This window comes from Plectropomus leopardus, chromosome 2 (assembly GCF_026936395.1).
Source record: "Plectropomus leopardus strain MGB_pleo_1.0 chromosome 2, ASM2693639v1, whole genome shotgun sequence".
NCBI lineage: Eukaryota > Metazoa > Chordata > Actinopteri > Perciformes > Serranidae > Plectropomus > Plectropomus leopardus.
In genome coordinates, this window is record NC_142177.1 from 29528457 (window position 1) to 29551500 (window position 23044).

The following is a 23044-nucleotide window of genomic DNA, read 5'->3' on the forward strand; positions in this document are numbered from 1 at the left end:
TTTTTACGAATTCCATGACTTTTCCTGTCCTTGAAAATTAGGTTTTCATGGGAGCCCTGACTTCATACTACTCTCTTTTATTTCTTTTTTATCATCATACAGGCTGATTTGTGAACCAATGTGACAATATTGACAACAAAAAGACCCTGTAAAAGGTCACAAAAAAAGCTTGTAATGTCAGCCTCAGGTAAGTAATGGTTTTCTCTTTTGAGACCTTTTTTTGCCAATGTTTTATAACATTTTGGCACCATTACAAATATGCAGTATTAGAAAAAAATCATTAGTGGTTCCTGTTTGTACCCATGGGTGCGCACAAAAATATAAATAGATTAATTTTATACTCAATTTTATAATTTTATAATAATTTTTATACTCAGTGATAAAATACTTAAATGATAAAATTGTGATAATACTCAGGCAAGTTCTGACATCTTAAAAAAAAAGATGTCCTATGAAATTGAAATTTAGACTGAACAATATCAATCTGTGTTTCATGTCTGTCTGTTAAGATTTGACTGACTTCAAGAAGGTGTAAGATTTTTTTACTCAAATTTACCTTCAGCAGTGTCTTTGCCTCACGTCTTCCCTTCATCTCTCCCACGCCCCCTCAGGGAGCTTTTGACTTTCTGTTCTGGTATTATCCTGCAGTCCACGTCCATCACAGAACACATCCTTTAATTTGACATTGGATACAGAAAGTCTGCTATACTGACTGACTAACTGGAGTTTTTTTTTAAGTGTGTCTTAGGAAAAGATGCTATAAAGTTGCATTAAAGGAAACATAAGATCAAAGTGAATATTTGCTTTGGACTGATTCTAGGACCTGAAAGTCACAATATCTCAACCTCTGTGATGTTGACCTTTCTTTCTTTTTAATCTGTCTTTCCCCTAAGATTATGGAAATGAAATACTAAATCACTGGAGTACCCCTTTAAGCCGCCTACAAAGTGTTCTCACATATCATTAACTTGTTGTATTTTCTGTACAGTCTGATAATACGGAAAGTCCAACAAAATGACCCTGCCAACATTTTCAGAGGACTTACAAATATGATGGGCATTAAATAACATTATAGTATGAAACTGGTGGATTGGGGGAAAAAAAAGATTTCAAATGTGAGCAGATCGCTCAGAACCTTCATAGGACTCTTGTTTACGATCAGTCCACTGCAGCAGAGTCAGGAGGGCTGTGTATGTTATGGTCCCAGTGCCATTCAAGACCACCAGGGGGTGAAACATGTACGCGTGGTGTGCCACAATGTTTCAGGGAGGGGGTAGGAGGTCTGTGCCACTGTGAGGAGGCTTTGAATGGCAACAGCTGGCATCAGAGGAGTCAACTAACCACAAGAACGATCACATACTGGACAAAGAAACCAATGGAGAAACAACATAGAATTTATGTGATAGGATTCTGAGTAACTCATCCAATTCATGTCTTTATAGTTTGACGCCAATGATATGATTAACAGAGAGTGAAATAAACTTGGGGCTTTATAAAATTATTATTATAATTATAATCCTGGGTGTCCGTTTTTTAGTATTAGTCAGCAATGCCAATTATTATTGTCTATAATTCATCCCAGAAAAAAATAAATCTTTAAAGTTGTAAAATAAATCTTAAACTATGGAGTCAAAAGTTGCACACAAAAAGTATTTTTTTTCTTTTTCTGAATAGCAGGATCTATTTTTGTGAATTGGTATAAAATTATGTGACATTAAGTTCAGTGGGTAAGAAAGTTAGTGTTGTTATGGGCAAAGATACTCTAATTCCCCTAAAATACGAAAATGACTGACTGCAAACACAGATTGAATATATACAGATCGTGTGAAGAAAAATGTGGCTGGCAGAATTTGTGGTGATACTTACAAAAAAAAGATATTTTTCCCTTCTTTAATGAGGGGGGACACAAGAGACGGTTACAACAGAAGTTGGTACAGATGCCACACTACTGTAGACAGTCTTACCTTCACTTTGCTACCTGACCTGTGGGCTGCTTAGAGGTGCAAGTACAGTGACAGATTGGTTAAAACTTGAGACATGTTGTCTGGCTTGGCCGTCATTCAGTGACAAGGGAACCGTCTGAGAAAGTGTCTCAGAACCTGCCTTCACAGCTGCCGTCTTTAGCTATGACTGGGTTAAAACAGGCCTATGGTTGGGACAAGAGCAGCACACCCTGGCACTGTCAGTCTGAATTCAACCCCAGCAGGCTTGAATGTTCAAATCGAATGTGTGGTGACCTATTTAGTTTTTATACAAAGTGTACACGCCATATCCCGCCGCTGTACAACAAGAGAGTTTTTCGGGTTGGTTGTTCCTTGTGAACAGACTGATGGAATAGCATGGAATTGCACCTTTAAACACTGTGGGAGTGGTGACAATGAGTGGAAGTCCATCAGATGCTGGAGGGATCTGTGAGAGATCAAGGCATGTGTGTGCGTGCTTGTGTGTTAGTTCTACCAGCACGTTTTTGTGACTGCAGTGTGGAGCGCATGGCGTGAGACATTTATGGGTTAGAGCTTTCACTGCATTGTGGATGAAAACTGCTTTCTGCTTAAGTGACGGTGTTGTGTTTTGTGCTACTTACAGAACTGAGAAATGGGAGCGTCCATTTGGGCCGAGGCACCCCCTTTGGAGTTGAGTTTCTGGACCTGAGTGGGTGGGACAGGCTTATGAGACTGGCCGGTGGCACGATACATGGCCTGGACCCACAGGATGCGGTCCTGCTCATCATCGCTGGCAAAGATCACAGTGTCACCTTCCTTTACTGCATTGAAGAAAGCCCTGCCGCCATCCAAGCCTAAAACAACACAACATCAAAAATCAAGAAAGTAGTAGGGGTGTAACGATCGACTGATGTGGGTCAGTGTATCAAATGACAAACGATCATCAATGCAAGGTGAAAACATCGATCCATAGCACCATCTTTAAGATATTCCTTTATCATAAAATACCCATGGCACGTCTGTGTCACCATCAACCAGCGCCAGGAAAATAATGGCAAGCGGCCAAGAAAAAGACGATGAGAGTATTTACTCCCCTCTCAGGATCAAATCATTTTGGAGAGAAGACGGACCAGCAGACAAACCACATGCTATATGGCCGATGATGATTGTATTTAAATGATTTTATACCAATAACCTGGTTTTGTCAGGTCATAGTATTAACTTATTATGATATATATTAATGACTGTTTGCCTTTAGGATCTACGGATGACTTGCTGCCTTTTTTTAAACTGTATTTTGTGAGATGTCCTTGAGTGCTTTGACACCTAGAAATAAAAAGTGTAATAATATCACGATAAGAATAATAACTATTAGTATTATTATCAATTTTTAAAATTTTTTTTTCTTATTATATGCAAGCAACCACATTATGAGATAAATTAGTTGTGAAACACGATGAACCTGACAGGACATCTCACTCTGTTAACTTGTTGTTCTCACTACAACAACATTAGTTTCTCTATTTTAACAATATTCCGCATAAAAAAAACATGCACGCAGGCTGAACTTCAACCATGCTGCTCTGTTGGGAGGTGCAGTACCTTAAATCAGGGACAAGAGAAAAAGCATACATTTGTCGCTGAAGCGTGTATTATTGTTTTGTTCAAAGTTGTTGTTGTTAAGCCGTGATTTATGTGTTTTAGTGTAGTCACTTTAAGGTAAACTTTACTGCACTTAATGGTTTACAATTGTTTCCGATTATTCCTGTGTTGTTTTTCTTCTTTTACAGCCAAAAGCAAAAAAGAAATGTGTTTAATCGGATTATAATATCTTCTCATATCAATAGCCCTGAATTGAAATCACATCAAGTAAGACTTTGTGATATGAGCACATATCATATTGCCCAAAGAATTAAAATAATATTTTTTAATGTTGAAACTATCGATTTGCACCGCTAGAAGTTAGTGTTTTATAGTGTGTGTGTGTGTGTGTGTGTGTGTACATACAGTTAAATCATACATAGGTGTGCCGTCTCACCTGGCTGAGGGTCACTGTAGTCCACAGTATACCCGTCCAGCTGGAGAAGCTCCTGCGGTTCTGACTTTTTCTCTCTGTAGCTGCACATGGCAAACGTATACTGACTCACCTGCAACAAAAAAGATTAGTGATCACTTGGAACAAGCCACACAAATTCTGGAGTTATTGAATACTATACTGCTCTTCAGTAATAACATTTTGATAAATTGTCAGTTATTTTAATGACAATCAAGAGTCAACAGATTTCACAAAATTTCTTCTTTTCCTGCATGTCAGTATAATGGGGTTGAGGGATAAGATGGATATACCCTGTAGCATTATTAACGTGTCCACCGATAAGAAATTTGGCAGCAATGTTTCTACCGCAGGAGCTCTTCAGGGCAGACTATGTAGCAAATTCTTGTGTGACCTTATGACCTCGCAAATCCAGATGCTTCCCAAGGTGCTTCCCATGATTTTTGGCACACATGGAGGAAGCCATAAACACAGAAACCTGTAACACTTTAAATGATTGTTCTCAGGATGCATAACACGTTCATTTTGAAATAATTTAGTTTAGTTTAGTCTTTAGTTTATAACTCAAGCGCTGTCTCGTGTGAGGCCGTTGTTTCTTGTTTGTATGGAATTTCCAGATAAAAAAATGAAAAAAAGTTGAATGTGAATGTGATGTATTGTATAGTTATTTTAAATAATTTGAACAGTCACTATCTTTTGATATATAATAATACCATAATATAAAACAACATATACTGTGATAGAAGATTCTGGCTATATTGCCCACCTCTACAGTGTGATATAAACAATACCGATACAGGCAGTACATGCAAATATTATTTTCACTCACTCATATTGTGACTCAGTGGGTTAAAATGAATCTTTAAAACTCACTTATGGGCTATAAAGCCTTAACAGAAATAACATCAACACAAAACACTGTTTTATTTGGACTATTGTCCACTGAATGCACATGTTACTGAACACTACTAATTCAGTTTTTTTTCCAGAAAATTGTTTTAAGCCTGTTGCTTGATTCTTGAATCTGACATTTTTATACTTTTTATTTTAACTTTTTAATGTTCTGTTTGTAGTCTGTTTGTTCTATGTTCTTCTCTGTGAAACTCTTTATGCTCCTGTCTCTGCCAAGGCCTCCTTGAAAAATGGGATGTTCCTGGTAAAATATAGATTACATTTTTGTTTTCTGATAACCCACCTGCACAAGGACAAAGAAACGCTTCTTCCAGCGCTTCCAAACATTCTTCCCAAAAGCCCACAGATACCTGTCAATACATCATCCACACACATAAAGAGCAGAGGAGACAAAAGTCTACATGACATAGTGAAAAACACTGATTGGTGCATCCTGTGCAATGGAGGAAGAACTATTCAGAAACTTTACTTGAGTAAAAGTACTAACACCAAACTTAAAAAATACTTCTACTACTTCAAGTTAGCGCAAGTCCTGCAATAAAAATTTAACTCAAGTAAAAGTAAGTATATTTAAGAAAAAAGTACTTTTAAAAAGTACTCATAACTGTAAAACAAAACAAGAGAAAAAAAACAACCTAAAAACTCAAAATTATAGAAAAAAAAGAAAACAAATACCAAAAAAAAAATAAATCAATAAATAAATAAAACCTCAAACTCAAAACTATTGAAAAAAACACAGGAAAAAAATGCCCACAAAACTCCAAAATATTTTAAAAAAGAAAGACACTTACATGTTTAACAGAATAGTTTGTGATTCATTTTTTACCTAATTATTGCAGCGGCACTTTTCTAAACTTTGTACTTAAGAACAGTACTTGAGTAAAATTTATAGTATAATCTATAGTTACATTTCACCACTGATCCGGCATATCACACAAACACTTTATTATGTCTTTTTTTTCAATTTTAAAAAAGTCTGGTTTACAATAGAAATGAAAAAATCTTAATCCTTTACACAGAACTACAATGTTATATAAATTAAATATGAATACATTTTTTGGCCTCTTCTAATTAAAGAATAAAAATCTAAGCTACAAACTGGCATCCACCAGGGGGAGTAGTGCACTTCACAGTATTTTTCCATGGTACGTGACTAGAAATGAGGCCAAGGAGCTGAGAGGGCTGGAGTTCTATAAGAAAAACATGGAAAATGAAAGGCACATAGGAACGTCACTACACAGCTTATTTGGCAGCACATCTCTTACCCGCAGTGTTTCATGTTCTGTGGTTTGTCCATTCGTATAGCCAGTTTGATCTTCAGATCTTGGTCCGGGCACGCCTTGGTCACGGTCATCTTATGGAGCTCGGATTGCTTGGGGCTGTTAGGAGTTGGGTGGAGGACAACCTGCACTCAAAAAAAAAAAAACAACACAAAAAGGAAGAATCAATGATTATGAGCATTGTTTATATCCAGGAGGTGAATCTTTGATCTCATCCTGTGCAACATTCAGCAACACCAATCAGCGTTTCTGCAAGGGCTGGCGATTATGTGTGTTTGTGCTTCACATTTTTTGAAAGTGTAAGAATAAAGTGAGTGAGGGTAGAGAAACAGAACAGCGCTTTGCTCTGCCTCCCCGAAGAGGAGGCCTAATCTCTCTTTGCTGAGTTAAAGAGCTTTGAGGAAGCCTGCCTTCCTGCCAACTCTGCTGCAGTGGGAGATCAAAGAGCCTTGTCCCAGCCAAGGTCACTGCCACTACAGGGACGTCTGAGGCGCCGCTGCCCGAACGCAAACCAGCAACACCATCTCCCTTTAACCATCTATCACAGTAACTTAACACGTTTACACCTCGGGAAAGTGCAGGGTGGTGAATTGATACATGTTTTCCTCTCTCTCTACATTTGCGTCAGAGTTAAATAAGGCTTAAAGATCAGGAATCTGATGTAAAAAAAAAAAATTGGGAATTTTTTGTTACCCTACTTCTATCTTACGAGGGAAGTACTGCGACATAATTCCCTCAAATATTTCAAACACAAGTGTCATGTGAAAGTATCAAAATGAGAAGTGTTTGCTGGATGCACGATCACACACAAAATGTTCTCCCTCTTCCAGGCCTTGCACAAATGCTCAGATAAAAGTCAAAATTCAAGCAGAGCTGCTTTTTTGGGATGCGAAAAAGATGTTCTCATTTTGCCAACCTCATGTTCAACTCGCAAAAAAATCAAAAGGTTATGTCTGAATCACATTTAAGTGGTGGCACACTCAGGACTCAGCTGAACTTATTAAAATAAGAATGTCTCACAGTTACAGATGACTTCAACTGAAACCAAAATCACTATTTTAGACGCAAAAAAAAAGCTTTTAAGACTTTCAATGATCAGCCACAACATTAAAATCACCAACAGGTGATATGATTTGATAATTCATTTAGAACATGTTACAAAAGAGAAAAAAAAAGAGAAATGATCATATAAATAAGTGGACAGACAGAAAAAAAAGTAATATATACAGACAATGAAGAGCATAAGACAAAAGAAATTGTCAAAAATGTCCCCTTAAATTATAACACCACTCTCTATCACTGAACAATTTCCTGGTTTTAGGTTATTTTAAACATTATCCTTGTCATTTGAAATTCCACAAGATCTGGTAATTTTTAATTATTTTTACTATAAGTATAATGAGTTAGTGTGATCCAATATCCAACATTGTGAATGATGCGTATTGTTCTTTATTTTTTTCAAAAATCGATAGTCAGTGTAATGAACTTTTTTAGTTTTTGCCCCAAACCTCCACACAGTCAGTTAAAAATGGTAAAACTATCAAACAGTAGAGAATGTGAAGTAATTTCTGATCCAGAACCTGCTTTGCTCTGTTTAGTAATGAAATGCATCTTGAAGTGAAATACATTAATCAACTTTTTGCAATGCACTATTCTGCTGGAAACGTTTGGGTCATGGCATTCAGGTGGTTGCCACTTAACATGCAACACCCATGCAAACTGTTCCCCCCAGCAGGAAAATTGCACCACTCCACACCACAAAAATTGATCAGGAATGGCCTGTGGAACATGACAAAGAGCTAAAGGCATCATCCTGGCTTTCAAATTCCCAAGATCCCAATGCGACTGAGCATCTGTTAACGTGACGTTACCCTATCTCGCAATCCATCTCGCCCCAGCAATCTGCTGCCGGACAGCACCGGACACCTCCAGAGGTTCTGTGTTCATGCCTCAACAGGTCAGATCCCCACCATGGATCGGACTTGACTCTGACAGGTTGAGGCACGGACACAAGACCTCTGTGGTACCGGTGCGTCCCACAGATGCTTGAATTGATTGGGATCTTGGGAATTTTGAGGCCAAGTAGACGCTTGAGCTCTATGTCATTTTGCACTGTGGCGCATTATCCTATTAGAGGGGCACTGCTATCAGGGAGTGATGTTACCATGACTTGTATAGACAACAAAAATTATACAGTGGGAGTATTTATAGATAAAAAAAAAAGCATTTGATGAAACAAATCATGACAAATTAATCAACAAAATGTAAAGGTATAGAATCACAGGGGTTGTTCTAAAGTGGTTGAAAAGCTGCATAGGCAACCAAGCAATTTGTGCAGGTAAGTAATTACAAATCAAAACATCTCTTTATTATACAGTTTTCTTTATTTCTATATTAGGATAGTGTTGATTATTTTTACAAAGATCATGAACAGAGTTGTTATGGTGTGGGGATGGACACTTAGGCAGAGAGTTGGTTTATGATTGTGGATTAATGGGTTAAATTAGAACAGGGATAGGATAAGACAGGCATTTTGCTTCTTCCTACTCCTTTTTGGACATGAAATGTAAATTAATGTTGCTTATTTATAATCTGTTATATATGTTCACTTTTTTTCATATGCAGAGTATTTTTTAAAATGTTGGAAATAAAGTATATTCAATTGAATTCAATGAGTAGTATTTGGGTGTTAAGGGCATCCACATAAATGCTGGGACACAAGGTTTTTCAGCAGAACAATGCATTATAAAGACATAATGAATGTTATTTACTTCACTTGTCAGTGGGTTTGACACTCTGGCTGATCAATATGTGTATTTCTATGTTTGTTTCTATAAGCCAAAGAAGTGGTATGTTGCTAGTTTGATGTTCATCAATGCAACTCATGAGTCCTGCTTACAGTATTCTCCCAGCGGTGTTGAAATCAGAGCATTTCTGTATTAGTAAAAATAAAAAAAAATAGAAGTGTTACCCTGCCCAGTTCTTTGTCCTCCAGTGCCAGCACCCCTGTGCTCTCTGTAAACAGCTTCACTTTGACAGCAGGGAGAGGGTGTGTGGTGGTGAAGTCCCCTTGGGTCCCCCAGCTGAAAGACACAACAAAAGACACCCTGGAGGTTAGCTTCCATGACAGCATGGCAGCACATTGATCTCACATGATGACTTCATCTCCAGTAATCACTGAATCGCTATAACTTATCAATAAAAGCTCAAATGTGAAAGAGAGATTTCGCCTCATTTTCAACATTTTCTGACTGAAATCACATCGGAAAAAAAAACTCAGTAAACAACATAAAACAGACAAAAAAATATGCAGCAATCAAAGAAATGAAATCTCTGTTTTGAGATACTTTACTTTAACACGGTGTTGAAATAGCAGCTGACAGTTTTTTTTGGACCACAGGGATTGCAGTATACATCAGAGGGGAAACATTACATTGCTCATAGACATTCACACACCATGATATATATTTATCACAGACGAAAGATGGTGGGGGACTGACTTTTATAAAGGAAAAAATACTGCAGAGTCCCACAGATCTACAGTATGTCAATGTCAAGATAAAACCACAGAAGATAACAAACGCACACTTTCTTCTTCCGTCGCGCTGTCACTTGTTCTAAATGCATTCCTGCTATTTATACACCAGACATCTTTAAAGCTGCACTTGGCAAGATTATTATATAACAAAAAACCTGCCTTATCAGCCAACATTATTTCGTGGGTCTGTAACGGCCAACGATGCTACAGACTGGCTAAAATTAAACTTCTGCTGTCAAGTGTATTGTATTTATTTAACCCCTTATCATAGGCATGTCTCAAAAGCAGAGATGATTTATTTGTAGATTGTCTTCTACACACAGGGGTGAATCAAGTGAGAAAATAGAATATAATTTCTAGCCAAATCTCATTTCACATACTTAAAACATGAAGAAATGAAGACACAGTTTGACATACCACACCACATGGAGCACATTCAAGCTAAGATTCACACTGAGAGGCAGGTAAGGGTCTCCAGTCCTCCTGCATGTCTTTATACTTGGGAAAAAAATGTGGGGAGACCCGAACTCAAAGCACACAGTAAGAGGTTCAAAATATGACCCCAAGACTGTAGTTAAGAGTCAAAGCTGAAAGGATATTTTCTCTTTTTTTTTTCTTAGCTAAGATGCTGATGTCAAAGTGATTTCAATGTAAGCAATGTGGATCAAAATTCACAGTCCTCGTTCAGTGAAAAAATTATTTCCAAAGGTCAGCCAAAGCCAAGACGAGGCTTCAGTAGTCTGAGTTAGTCACATCAAGTTACATCATTTGAGTAAAGATTTTCCTCTATGTGTTTCCTTGCTGAGCCATAGTGGAGGAACAGATGGTTAGTCAGTCATTGACCAGGGCGGTACTGCTAATGGATTTCATTTTGTGCTTCAAAGTAAAAACTCTGATTACCAGATGAACTGTAGGCTGCCAAATGGGCTAAGTGATACCCTTTTTAGTGACCGGGTTTTTCGCACCCCCACTATGTTGATTTGCCACCGTCACTTATCAATATCGTCTCAATTCCGCCACTCATCAGTCTCGTCTGACTGTAATGATCTACTATAATGCATAAAGATGACAATTCAGAAGTATGTTTCGCCTTCCAAACAAAACGATTTCTTCACTGTTTTATCGTGGACATCAACATGTGCCAATTCGGAAGACATCACCAAGCCCAAGTATCTCAAAGATACTAAAATACTATAAAGAAGGAGTTTAGAAGATACCTGCTTGATATGTACTAAAACATCACCCATTTCAATGGATGGCACTAGAGGGCAGAGTTAAAAGATTCAGAGAACAACAGAGGCAGTGGTTTTGAGTTTTAACGGAGGCTGTGTTGTAGATGGTGTTGGTCTGTGAGGCCATTTAATGCATCAAATGTTGACGGAGAATTCATTCTTTTTTTTTATTACCAACTGGTTCCATTCTGCCATTTATAAAAATGTCTTTGTCGTCTCCTACTGTTCGTATCTCGCTTGAACTACGCAACACTGTCCCCACAACCTCCGGCGGTTCTGCTCCTTTTCCTCTATATCCGTGAAATTCATAAAAATTTTGCATGAATACAGACAAAATGACCCTTGAGTATGGACAGAAGGCTCTATCTGTGTCTGTATATGTGTAACATTGAGCATAACTGAGCCCTAACTCAGACTATTGAAGCCTTCTATAAGCTTACTTTGAACTTCAGTTTTTATGTTTAAATTTTGTCCCCCATATTTGCAATGATTTTTTTTAAGAATAGATCATGATGATTTGTGGCCATTATGGACAGGAGGAATGATTAAAGCAACCAAATATTTTTTGATGTTCATATGGGCATGTGAATATTGTTTTATAAGAGACTCGAAAAATGGTGTACCTATCTTTTAAGAGTAAACTAATAATAATCATAACTAAACCTCATCACCAGCTTTGCCTCCACATGCCCAAAAGGATTAACGGAACAAAAATGCAGAGAAAATACAGTTTACAGTAATCATGCTACACAACATAAACGGGCTTGTATATGTTGCTTCCCGCTGCCAGCTGGGACTGCCAACATGTGCAGCCTCGTGCAGCCATAGCAACATAATATAAACTCCCTCTCTGTGGTGATGCACAGAGGACATGGTGTCAATTTCCAGCCTCGGAAAGCTGTTTTCCTTGTAACCATCTCTAACATTCATAATTAAATGCAACTTCATGTACACAAAGACGCTGCATTTCCAACACATGCACAGCAGCTGCTGACTGACGGTGAGGAGCTGGTGGGGAGCTGTGTTGATTTCCGACGGAAGCATTGTGCTGGCATGAAGGTGACCTTGTGGATCAATCTAAGGTCTATTTAACCGATGTGACAGCACTGTGCTCCTTCAGCTCTTAAAATATATGAAACGATGTGTGTGCTCAAGTGGGTCAAAGGAAAACATAAACAGTAGAATCACAAGATGACAAAAAATTGTTGTAACATTAAGAATATCAATCGAATAAAGTGTAAAATCACAATAGTAGGTTGAATGCTTGTTAGAGCAACTCAGGCAATTACTGCATGCAAATAACTTGCAGTATAATGTACATAAATACATGTATTTCATGTGCGTTTCTGTGTGTACGTACCCGCACAAACACACACTCACACACATTACCCTCGCCTTGTTCTCCTCTAATCCTCTCTCTCATTCATGTTCCTCCATCTCTCTCATACTCTCTTCATAAAATGGCTCTTGAATTAGGAAGATCAGAAGAAGACATGTGGGGCTTAAAATAGCTCGTATTTGCATGAATGTTTCATAGACATTTTCTCTTGTATCTTGTGCTGTGTGCAATTCTAGTTAATTAGGTGGGGAAAAAGGTAGATATATTTAGCAGAATATAATTCTTGCATTCACAAGAGTGCCATCATTGTTATGAATCTGGTCTAGAATAACAAGAAGTGAGGCTATAATGTTTTCAGGGTTTCAACATCTTTTCTTTTCAAGAGTTTTCAAGGTGCATTTTCAAGCTTTTTTAAAGTAAATGACATACTCATATACACCAACTTAGCGGTCACTCAGCTTTGTACACCTGTACATTCTAATACAATCCTACACAACTGTTCTGCCTTAAAGTTTGCTTAAATTATCAACTTTCACCAATTACTAACTGGTGATTTTAATGAATTCATCCTTCAACTCCAAAGATGTAGTAGGATCAAGGACAAATATAATTTAATTTTTTAAACTATATTTTAAGAAATGACTAATAAATCTACCTTGTATCTTGTGCCTTTTATGATACCTATAATATTTAGTTTTTTTCACACGAAAATGAAACAGTCTGTAGGTTACATTTCTAAACTATCTGTTAAGCGTAGCCGCTGGCTAGCTATGCAGCGGTCTATTTGTTGCACTCTCAGTTGCTAAAAGGCACTAACACGACTGTTGACAATTAACATAAACTGTATCATCTAAAGGTAATAGTCTGCTGTGACATCCGATAATCCATAAATGAACGTGCTGTCAAGTCAAGTCAAGTCAGTTTTATTTATATAGCCCATTATCACAAAACATGGTTTGCCTCAGAGGGCTTTACAGTGTAATTGACCTGCAATACAAGTAGAAGAATATGGCATCAACCTTATGAAAACTGACTATTATCCTGCTAATTATCCAGCTAGAAACTTACTTCCAAAGTCTACATGAGGTCACGAGATTGTAGCCATCTTCGTTTGGGGTAAAGAGGGGGTGTATTATCTGGTCTGTACTCTGCAAAGTATTGAGTGAGCTTTGGCTTTATTCTTTCTGGTTAACTTCATGACCTTAATTCACATCTTAATAGAAAAAACACTGATGTCAACATGGTATTTGACTATTGTGATTCCAAGGTGCTATATGAGAGTAAATGTGCCCTGAGCAGCCTTGGATTATTAACAATTTAACTCTTGTTTTACATAATACCAATACTCTTGCGCTTGCTTAAAAAAATTGATAATATAATTTACATAAGCCAAGCCTGAGTCTATAATGTTTGCCAAAACACAAAACGAAGCACAGCTGCTACAAACTGTACCAAAAGTGATCTTTTTTTTTCTCATGCCATCATTTCATAGCAACAGACTGGAAGATGACGTTGACAGTAAACTTACAATAACCTACATAGAAATTCCCTACTACACAACGAACCCAGAGTATTTTAGGATACATGCAAACCACCGGGATTCTCAAAGGAGGGAAGGAAATCTACAAATGACGCCATTTCATTGTCATACTTGATATACTACAGGATTACAATGAATTTCCACAACTTGGTCTGTTGAGTCAGAATTCACCCAGTCAAATAGGTTTTTGGGTTCAGCTGTGAATCATGACTGACTCAGGCAGCTTTAACAAAACAGGGACGGAAGAGGATCTCTATCTTTTTCCACAGGTTTAGAAAGTTTCACAGCACAACACCACATTTCCATTAAACCTAAACTCCATTAGGTGCAGGTTCTGGTGAAGGTGTGTGCTGACTGCAAGAGCAGTTAGTGCTGCTCTGGACCAAATAATTGATACATTTCAAAGAAATAAGTAAGTAAATTCAAGTGTGGCTCAACTGTGCAGTCCCATTTCTTTTTAGATACATTGTCTCACATGCAAAGTGCCTCTCAGAGTGAATGATGTATCTGAGAACACAAGCAAGAGCGCTGGAAATGTCCTCCTACGACCAAAAAAACCCTATGAGATGTGATTTGGCTATGAAGGCTTGCTCTACTTTCTAGCAAGAGGATTACACTCAGGATGTGTGTGATTCACAGGACGCATCAAAGATCAATAAAAGAATGTGGCAGAATCTCAACAGTGCAAATTAAACATAAACATTGTTAAATTATTGAATTAAAATTGAAATGCCCTTTTTTGAAATAGATTATTGAAAAAATATATGGAAATATATTAAAAAATTCTGATACACTTTAGGTCAAATTTTGACTGCATACAAAATGATAAAGATACAACAAATGTGACCTTCTAAGGACTTTCCTTGGTGAGACTGAAAACCATTTTACATTCTCTTTAAAATTGTCTGAATATCTTATACCTGAAACCAGATGCTAAGGCTGATGGCAATACCTGTTAATTAATGTCCTTTTCAACTTTCAAAGGTCCTATTTATAAAATATATACTATTTATACAATACACACTTTGTTGCAGCTACTGTGATTTGCGCTTGTAATGAATCAAATGTACATAAATGTGTGATCATAATATGCTCAGGCCCTTACGTTGGCTTGGATGCTTCTGCTTGGTCGGTCTGGAGTTTCTCGCCTCCCTCTACCTCCATGGTGCAGTAGACAATCCTGTTCGGAGCCAGAGACTTCAGCCCCTGCACTTCCATGATCACCACCTGGAGAAGCACAGACACCTCAGCAAAGGCTGTAGACGACGAGTGATTCATCTCTTGAAACAAGTCATAGAGCAAAAAGTCAACAGTGGATATGAAGGCGGCAAATCCTTCGAGTTTGATGGATATTTTAGAAATACTATCCCAGCCACTTTCACATTTGTAGCTGGTGGTTTCAGATTAGCAGATTTTCCTCTAGAACAACCCATAAAAATTACAGCTATCCTTCTTGTAAAGTACAACTCTCTATCACTGAAACTGCTTGTGGGCATAATCTTGTATGTAGTCTTGTAATCGCTCAGTGAATACAATATAGTACTAACAGTGCCAGAGGTAACTCTTATATTGTCGCAGTTGTACTCCTAGTGGGACAACCAAAGGCAGAAATATGTGCCATCAGCATAATAAAGCAACTTTTAACTTTTGAAAGTGTCCACCAGATCCACAGATGTCTTTGTGATGCCAATACATTTTTATTTGAATGTCACTGTTTAAATATTGGTCGCTAAGTATATTGCTAGGTTGGCTCATGTACTTAAAAACATTACAGCAATGGGACAGTATCCAAATATATTGCAGATCGTGATTAAAAAAAAAAGTTAAAAAAAAAAAGAAAAAACTTCACATGCTGCATACGCACCAAGCTCAAAGAAAACAAAAGCTCTTACACTGACATATTTCCTGTCGCAAGCCTTTTCAAATAGCTGAAAAGCCTGGCTTTCTACGATTGTATTTTGTCTTTAAAAAGGATGTTCACAAAGAAATCCTATGTCCTATGTGCAATGCAATCAAAATATTATTTTTTTTAACAAAATGTACAAAAATGTAAGGTAAGTGATACCATTTTTTGGACCATTTTTAGAGTTTGCAGCATAATTTTATGATTGTCAGGATAATAATGTGAATCGCAAGTATTTTGAACAGGATAATCATGGTGTGAAATTTTCATATCATCATATGCCTACAAAAGACCACTGGAATAATGTGTTAAAGGAGTTAAGTATTCAAAACAATAGATATTTGGGGTGTTCCACCTTCGAGCCCTTTGATATCTGTCTACTTACAATCAATAAGGCATAACCTCCTCCAATATAGCAATAAGAATAATAATAAAATTTATAGTTTATCAAGAATAAACTGCTGCAATTATAGCATGATGAAATAGCCATTTTCACTCTCCAAAAGTATTGTAAAGGGAAAAAAAATCTCTGAACATGATGATCATATTAATATTTCCATGATTTTGTCCACAGGGATCAACAATGCTACAGAACTATATTGCAGCTGATTCCAACTATATTCTCCACAGATTTCCCAGTTTGTTGATGAGGGATTTCTGGCAGCTGCTGCAGCCAGCCACTTAGAAAGTAAACAGACTTGTTAAAAAAAATAAGCTTCACTAAAGCACTATGGAATCACCAGCTCACACAGAAAGCTTACTGCTGCTAATGTGCAAATTATTTCAGCGTCAAGTTTTGTATAGGTGTGCCCACCTCTGTGTGAGGGAACAACGGAAAAAACAGTGTCACATTCTTTGCCCATTATATACTTCCTGCTTCTGAAATAGCACGGCATCAGTTGAGGTGCAATTGCTCCCTGTTCTGGGGTGATAGCTCATCTCAGACAAGCTGATAACAAGATGAGTCACGTTTCCCATTAAGTAGCAGGTAAAAAGGTTTGTGTGTGTGTGTGTGTGTGTGTGTGTGTGTGTGTGTGTGTGTGTGTGTGTGTGTGTGTGTCAGTCTGTTCTTCACATAGCGTCTGTTCAATCCCCTGAACAGGTCTGCTGTCTGTTTCTATACTTAGTCTGGAGAAGACAAGTAGTCGACAACAGCTCTGATTTATGTGGTCTGGTTAAGGCGGATGTAGTTTTTCATTGTGTTTAGATATTCTAATGAAATAATGTTTGCTGCATCTGGCTATAGTTAGAAATCCTGAGATCTATGTCAAAAAGATCACAGACATTTGATTATCCAGTCATATCCCCAAAGCACTGTACCTCCAAAGTGAAGGACAGAACCACATCGGATTTGGACAGCTGGTTCTCGTCCTCCTGGCCCATGTCGATGATGGAGGTATTGTGTCCCCGTTTCAGCTTCTGGAGTTTGAATTCCCCTCCCTTTGACACTGGCATGCTCTCCAGATTGGCCATCAGCTGATTCACTGAGGACTTGAGCTCCTCGATAAACATGGCCTCCATCTCTTTTGACACAAATTTGGGGAACTTACCGCCCTGTTGACAAAACAAGAGAAGACTCAGCAAACAATCAAAGCCTTTATGACAACAACGTAAATGTTGGAGCTTCCAAAATGAGAAAAAAACAAAAGCAAGCTTAGTGTAGGCGTCTCTTTTTCAGATGATGGATACCTAATTTAGCATGAAACAAACACAATAAAATGTGTAAATGTACATTCTTTGAAAATGCACAATTGTTTCAGTGGGCTGAAGCTCCCACTGTAATGTTTACACAAGTTACACCTTATTAGTGACATATTAAGTATATAAGATAGCATATTAAAGAGCCCCCTGCAGGGTCTGACTCACCCTTGCAATCTGGTCTGCCATCTGAAGACGGCCATCAAGCTCTCTCCTGATCTGTGCAGCCTGCTCATCCAGGTTGTCCAACTATTGATAAAAAGAGAGGAGGAGGTCAATGAGGTCACACTGAATACTGCAATACTTTAATACAGGCAGGCACTGATGTCAAAGGTCACCTAACTCTCCCAGCATCAATTACCATGACGGATGAGAAATCCTTTAATATGTCACACACTATATGTTTTTTGCATAAATTATTGATAACATGTAATGATACATTTTGGGGGTTTGTTAGTATGTTTTGTTTTTTTTTTCTTTTTTTTTTACAATTGCAGTTTACATAGTGAATACATTTCCTGACCATTCACTCGGTCCACGCTGAGATTACAGCTCCTTTTGACCTGTGCAGAAATGAGCTAGAATAAAGGATGGGTGGATTTTAAACAGTCCAGATAATTTACTAAGTACAGAAAATCAATGAAGTGAACATGTTGTGCTTAAGAGAGTAGGATGTTAAAAAAAATTAATATTGGACAAAAACCATTTTGTTGAAGTCATTCATGAATTTAAAAGGCACACTAACAGTACTATGGAGCAATGCTTTCATGAGGACGTACACGGACATGACACCATACACATCCTGACAACAGAAAAGAAAAAATACCACTGGCATTCATAAGACTTCATTTATTTACGGCAATTGTGGACACGAATGCATTTCAGCTAAAGAGCCATCTTCGGTGTGACAAACCAAAAAACGGGTTAGTATAAACAGGTGAGATTCAACCAAAATCAGAATGTGCAACATGTAATTAATTGATCAGAACCATGCATTTATGAACCACAAAATTATACCCTGTCACACAATAGATGGAGTATCCTGAATAATCAAGAGAAAAGCCAGCAGCTGGTACCTAACCCTGAGGCGTCTAAAAACAAATTTCCAGGAATCTAAACATATAAAAGACTAAAAATAAGCAGATATATGATCCAGACGCATAAATAAATGACTGTACATAAACAACAATAAATGTGTGCCTAATTAAGAAATAAATGATGTTTAAGAGAGCCCTGGAAAGTATCCTATATACAAGAATAATATAATAATATTCACTTAGTAAAAAGTATTAAAGACGCATAAAGGGAATAATGGTTCCAAGGATAGCAGTCAAAAAATGATCTAGAACGTTACATGAACGTGCATCCTTTTGATGCTGTCAAATGCCATCAGTTTCACACTGTTCCACTGATCAACAAACAAAGTATGTTTAGCTTGGGCGGTATCACGGTATTATGGTGTAGTAGGGTATTTAGAAATCCAACTGGTATAATTTTCAATACCATCAAAAAATATAGATGCTCCTCCATCTATCAAACTCAATGTATGCAGTGCACAGCATTTTCCACCAGAGGTCAGTCTCCAGTCTCTGCTGGTGGAACAGGCAGCTGAGCTGACAGATACTGCCACTCAGAGCGGTGAAGGGTGGGGATAAGGTTACAGGACTCTAAACAGCTGGCCAGCATTCCTCGGTCTAATAAGGGGATTAGGGAATGAACTTTACCTTTTTTGACACTTTGTTTGTTTATACTGTTTATTTTTTTAGACTGAAAGAGCAAAGAGAAACTTGCTGGTCAGGGTTGGGGATTGGGGTGGTAGCACTGCACTCAAATACCTTCACATACTGTATACACAGTTGAAATTTCAGGAAGGTGTAAAAAGTAGATACTGGCCAAACCTACAGCATAGCTCAAAAACAGGCTTTTCAGATGTTTTATAGAGAAGAACAGTCATTTGACCAGTTTGTTGGACCTCAGGGACAGACAATTTTTTGAAAGGACCATAATCAATGCCGCAGATCTAGAGTGATGCTGTTTTTTATTCCATGCATTCTTTGCCTTTGTCATTACGTTTGGTCAAAGATTGGGTTGTGGTATACTATAAATTTCTAACATGGCCACATTAGCCTTGAACTACTAGCAAGGAGCAGGTCTGCAGACTCACTTATTTCTACCTATAAACATATTATTTTTGGTTTCAAACATGAGCTCTGCAGCCCCAACTGAAATTTCTTAAAGTGACATCACTCAAAGCAATTTATCATTGTGTGGCTCACTGGAGACACAAAAGGCTTAAAAAAGCCTTTCCCATGCACAGCTATACTCCCCAAGACCGCTAAGAGACCTTGTTTTGATATGTTTTTGGAGTTCAATTTTAATGCTTACTCTGAGGTATAGCATGGTTTAAATGATAGATATCTAAGATAGACCAAATGTAGATTGAAACAAATATGACCATGCAATCCAAAGGTGCTCACTGAGATTGGTAATGATGATGAATGGTATGGAGTACAACATAAAAAGGCTAATTAGAGCTCCAGTTTGTCCTAACAGGCTGCAATCATAGCAACATGGTGTGGCAGCCCACATAAATAAATCAAAATCAAAAGGAAATTCATCAATCCCTCACAGGAAACATGCTGTCATCACTAAAAAGATAATGCATGGACAAGTAATAAGTAATAAGTAAGTAATAAGCAATAAGAAAAATGAAAATTCATTTCTCTGAGCTGAGAGAAGGGCAGTCAAATATTAAATATTATATCCATAAATTAGGAGAATAAAATCTATTCACAGTGACAAAAAAAGCTTTGACTTGAAACTGTTTTGGCCCATTGAGAGAAAAAAGTGATGTAACATACATATTTTTTTAAATGTTTGAAAATTTCCTGCACTGGACAATATCAGCTCCGGGCAAAAACGCCTGACATCTTTTAGCCTAGTTTTTCACCCCAGAGTAATGAAAAGCAAAGGAATTCATGGCTCCCTCACATCAATAATGAATGGGAGTTTTATATTAGCTGACACAAGGAAATAGAAGAGAGGGTTGATGTCTCTCTCTCCTGCTCTCTGCCTCTAGATGCTTCACCTCTTCAGTTATTCTCTCAGCCAAAACGGCTCATTCTTGTCAGATGTGATGTTGTGACTCACCAGTCACCAGCATTTCCTCTATGAGGAAAGGAGCCTAACTGAGACATAGTATCAGCAGCACAGTTGTACCTAGGGAGTCACAAAGCTCTCCAAAAAGCAATGTCGAGCAAGTTCTCAGTGAAAAATAAAATCTACCTCGTCTCACCTGGTAGTTTTGTTATTGTAGAAACTTTGGGTTTTACACACAAATGCTGCATTTTAACACTGAGGGGAATACGATGCTATGGTTTTCATGGAGGACATATTTGACTTTTTCCTTTTTATAGTGGGCGCAAGACAAAGTGAATATTTGGAATAAAAAATGTGTCAGCTTGTTAAAGTAACATTTTTCAACCGAAATTTGCAGTGTGTTGGCAATAAGACTGGCTGTAAAAACATGTATTTATTTGACAATGTTACTTCAGAAAGCCACCCAGTTTATATGTGTATTTTTTTCTGTTGAGATTTGTTCACTTTCTAACTTTAAGAATCCATGCACAACAGGGTGCTAGGGCTGAATGATAAATCAATTTTATCAAATAATTTAAATTTATGGGTTCTATGGATTACTCTGAATGTGTTAAGTTTTGCAGTTTAAAAGTATCCACAGTACATATCTTACCCCAAAAAGGCTTTTTGCCGTAGATGTGAAACAGAGACAGATAACCTTCTTCACATGTTCTGGAAAAGTGATAAATTCAAACATAACTGGAATTCAATATTTGAAATTCTTAAAGGGATGAATGGGTTTGAGATCCTTTGTTCACCTACTGGTCGATATATCTGACATCCCTCTTGCCAAATGAAACAAGGTGTGGTTTGTCAACTGTCCATGATTACTGGTAATAAATGCACTGCTTTATTAATGGAAAGTGCAGATCCTTCTCTTGTCTCCATGGGGTTTAAAGAAATCGTCTTGTACATGGCATCAGAAAATATATAAAATATATATAAATATAAATATATATTAAAAGATTGCCAAATCTCTTTGAAAACTGCTGGTCTGGTTTGAAGAGTTAAATGGGAAATATTTCTCATTCTGTTGTGAGCTGACAACAAGATATATGACAAACTTGAAACACGGTGTTGTTAAAAATAATTGTATTATTTTATTGTATGCTAGAAAATAAGTACTCTGTGTTTTTTCCTGTAGCCTGATTTTTGTGCTAAAAATTCTAGTGTTTGAATAAGTATTTAGAACTCTTACTTAATACTTAGTAAGTAAAATTACTAATACCACCCTGTGAAAATACTCTGTTGTAAGTTAAAGTCATGCATTAAGAATGATTACTTAAGTAAAAGTAGGTTAGAATTATCAGGAAAATGTACTTAAATTACTAAAAGTAGAAGTACCCAATACAGAAAAAACACGCACACACAAAAAAATACTCAAAATGATTTAAGAAAAAAAGAAAATGAAACATCTCAAATCTCAATATTATTTTTTTTAAAGAAAAAAATCCATAAAACTTAAAAACACCCCAAAAGTCAAAAAATAATTTAAAAAAAACAAAAAGAAAAAAATAACAACCCCAAAACTCAACTATTACAAATATTGTTGCAGCTTTACTCGTTTAAACTGTTTGGTGATTTGATTTATAACAAAACATCAAATAAACCTTTGCATTTGCTTGACAATTTAAAGTAACTTAAACTGTTGCAAACAAATGCAGTGAAGTAAAAAATAAAATATTCCCTCTTAAATGTAGTGAAATAAAAGTATAAAGAAGTATGAAAAAAATATTCAGGTAAAGTGCAAGTACCTCAAATTCATACTGAACTACAGTACTTGAGTAAATGTACTTAGTTACATTCCACCACTGGAAAATAGTGACGACACCTCCCCCTTCTTTTGAGACAGGTAAAATATCAACATGAGAGCAGCCACTAACAAAAGTGAGGAGTTTGCCTCAAAAAAAAGTCAGCGCCTCCTCAGTCACCCGGGATGGTTTGGTATTGCGGTATCTGACCTTGGGCAAACCACCTTCCGCAAGTTTTGTCGAAAGTCTGTGGCAACTAAAGCATGACTGCTTTATTTCAGCATCTCAAACTGAGGCATGCAGCCAAGCTGGAGAAGTATGTGGCACTGCACAGGACGGTAGCTAAAAAACAGGTCACTTTAATAGAATAATTCTCCTCTCGTATTCCATATGAGAGGAAGCGGTCCCAGTGGCCATTACAGATGCTTGTGTTTTTATATTGCGAGAGATAAGTTGCATGGATGTACAGTTAAAATTGATTAAAATCATAAATCAGATGTGGTGTTAAAAAATCTGAGATTAACCAGCTCCAGTATACACGAGACACAGAGGCGACATGATTGAGTTATATAAGCTTGTCCACAGAATATATGATATTTCAGCTGAGCCGGCTATCCACTTTTGCAATAATAGATATGATTTTAGAGGGAATTCTTTAAAGTTACTTCCACTAAGGTGTGTCTCTGAAAAGAGAAGAAACTTCTTTACACTTTGTGC

At 37.2% G+C, this 23044-nt stretch overlaps 1 protein-coding gene across 8 annotated transcripts in view; it reads right to left on the reverse strand.

The window, feature by feature from the left end:
- Positions 1–23044, reverse strand: part of LOC121958521 (calcium-dependent secretion activator 1-like) — a 93382-nt gene that overhangs the window by 34187 nt on the left and 36151 nt on the right. For all 8 annotated transcript variants that reach the window (XM_088090242.1, XM_088090262.1, XM_088090260.1 and 5 more), the window contains exons 4-11: positions 17607–17687; positions 17061–17294; positions 14943–15064; positions 9160–9271; positions 6174–6313; positions 5192–5258; positions 3982–4090; positions 2585–2797 (exon numbers count right to left, since the gene is read on the reverse strand). In XM_088090242.1, coding sequence (XP_087946368.1) covers positions 2585–2797; positions 3982–4090; positions 5192–5258; positions 6174–6313; positions 9160–9271; positions 14943–15064; positions 17061–17294; positions 17607–17687 — 1078 coding nt within the window. The remainder of the gene's footprint in view (positions 1–2584; positions 2798–3981; positions 4091–5191; positions 5259–6173; positions 6314–9159; positions 9272–14942; positions 15065–17060; positions 17295–17606; positions 17688–23044) is intronic.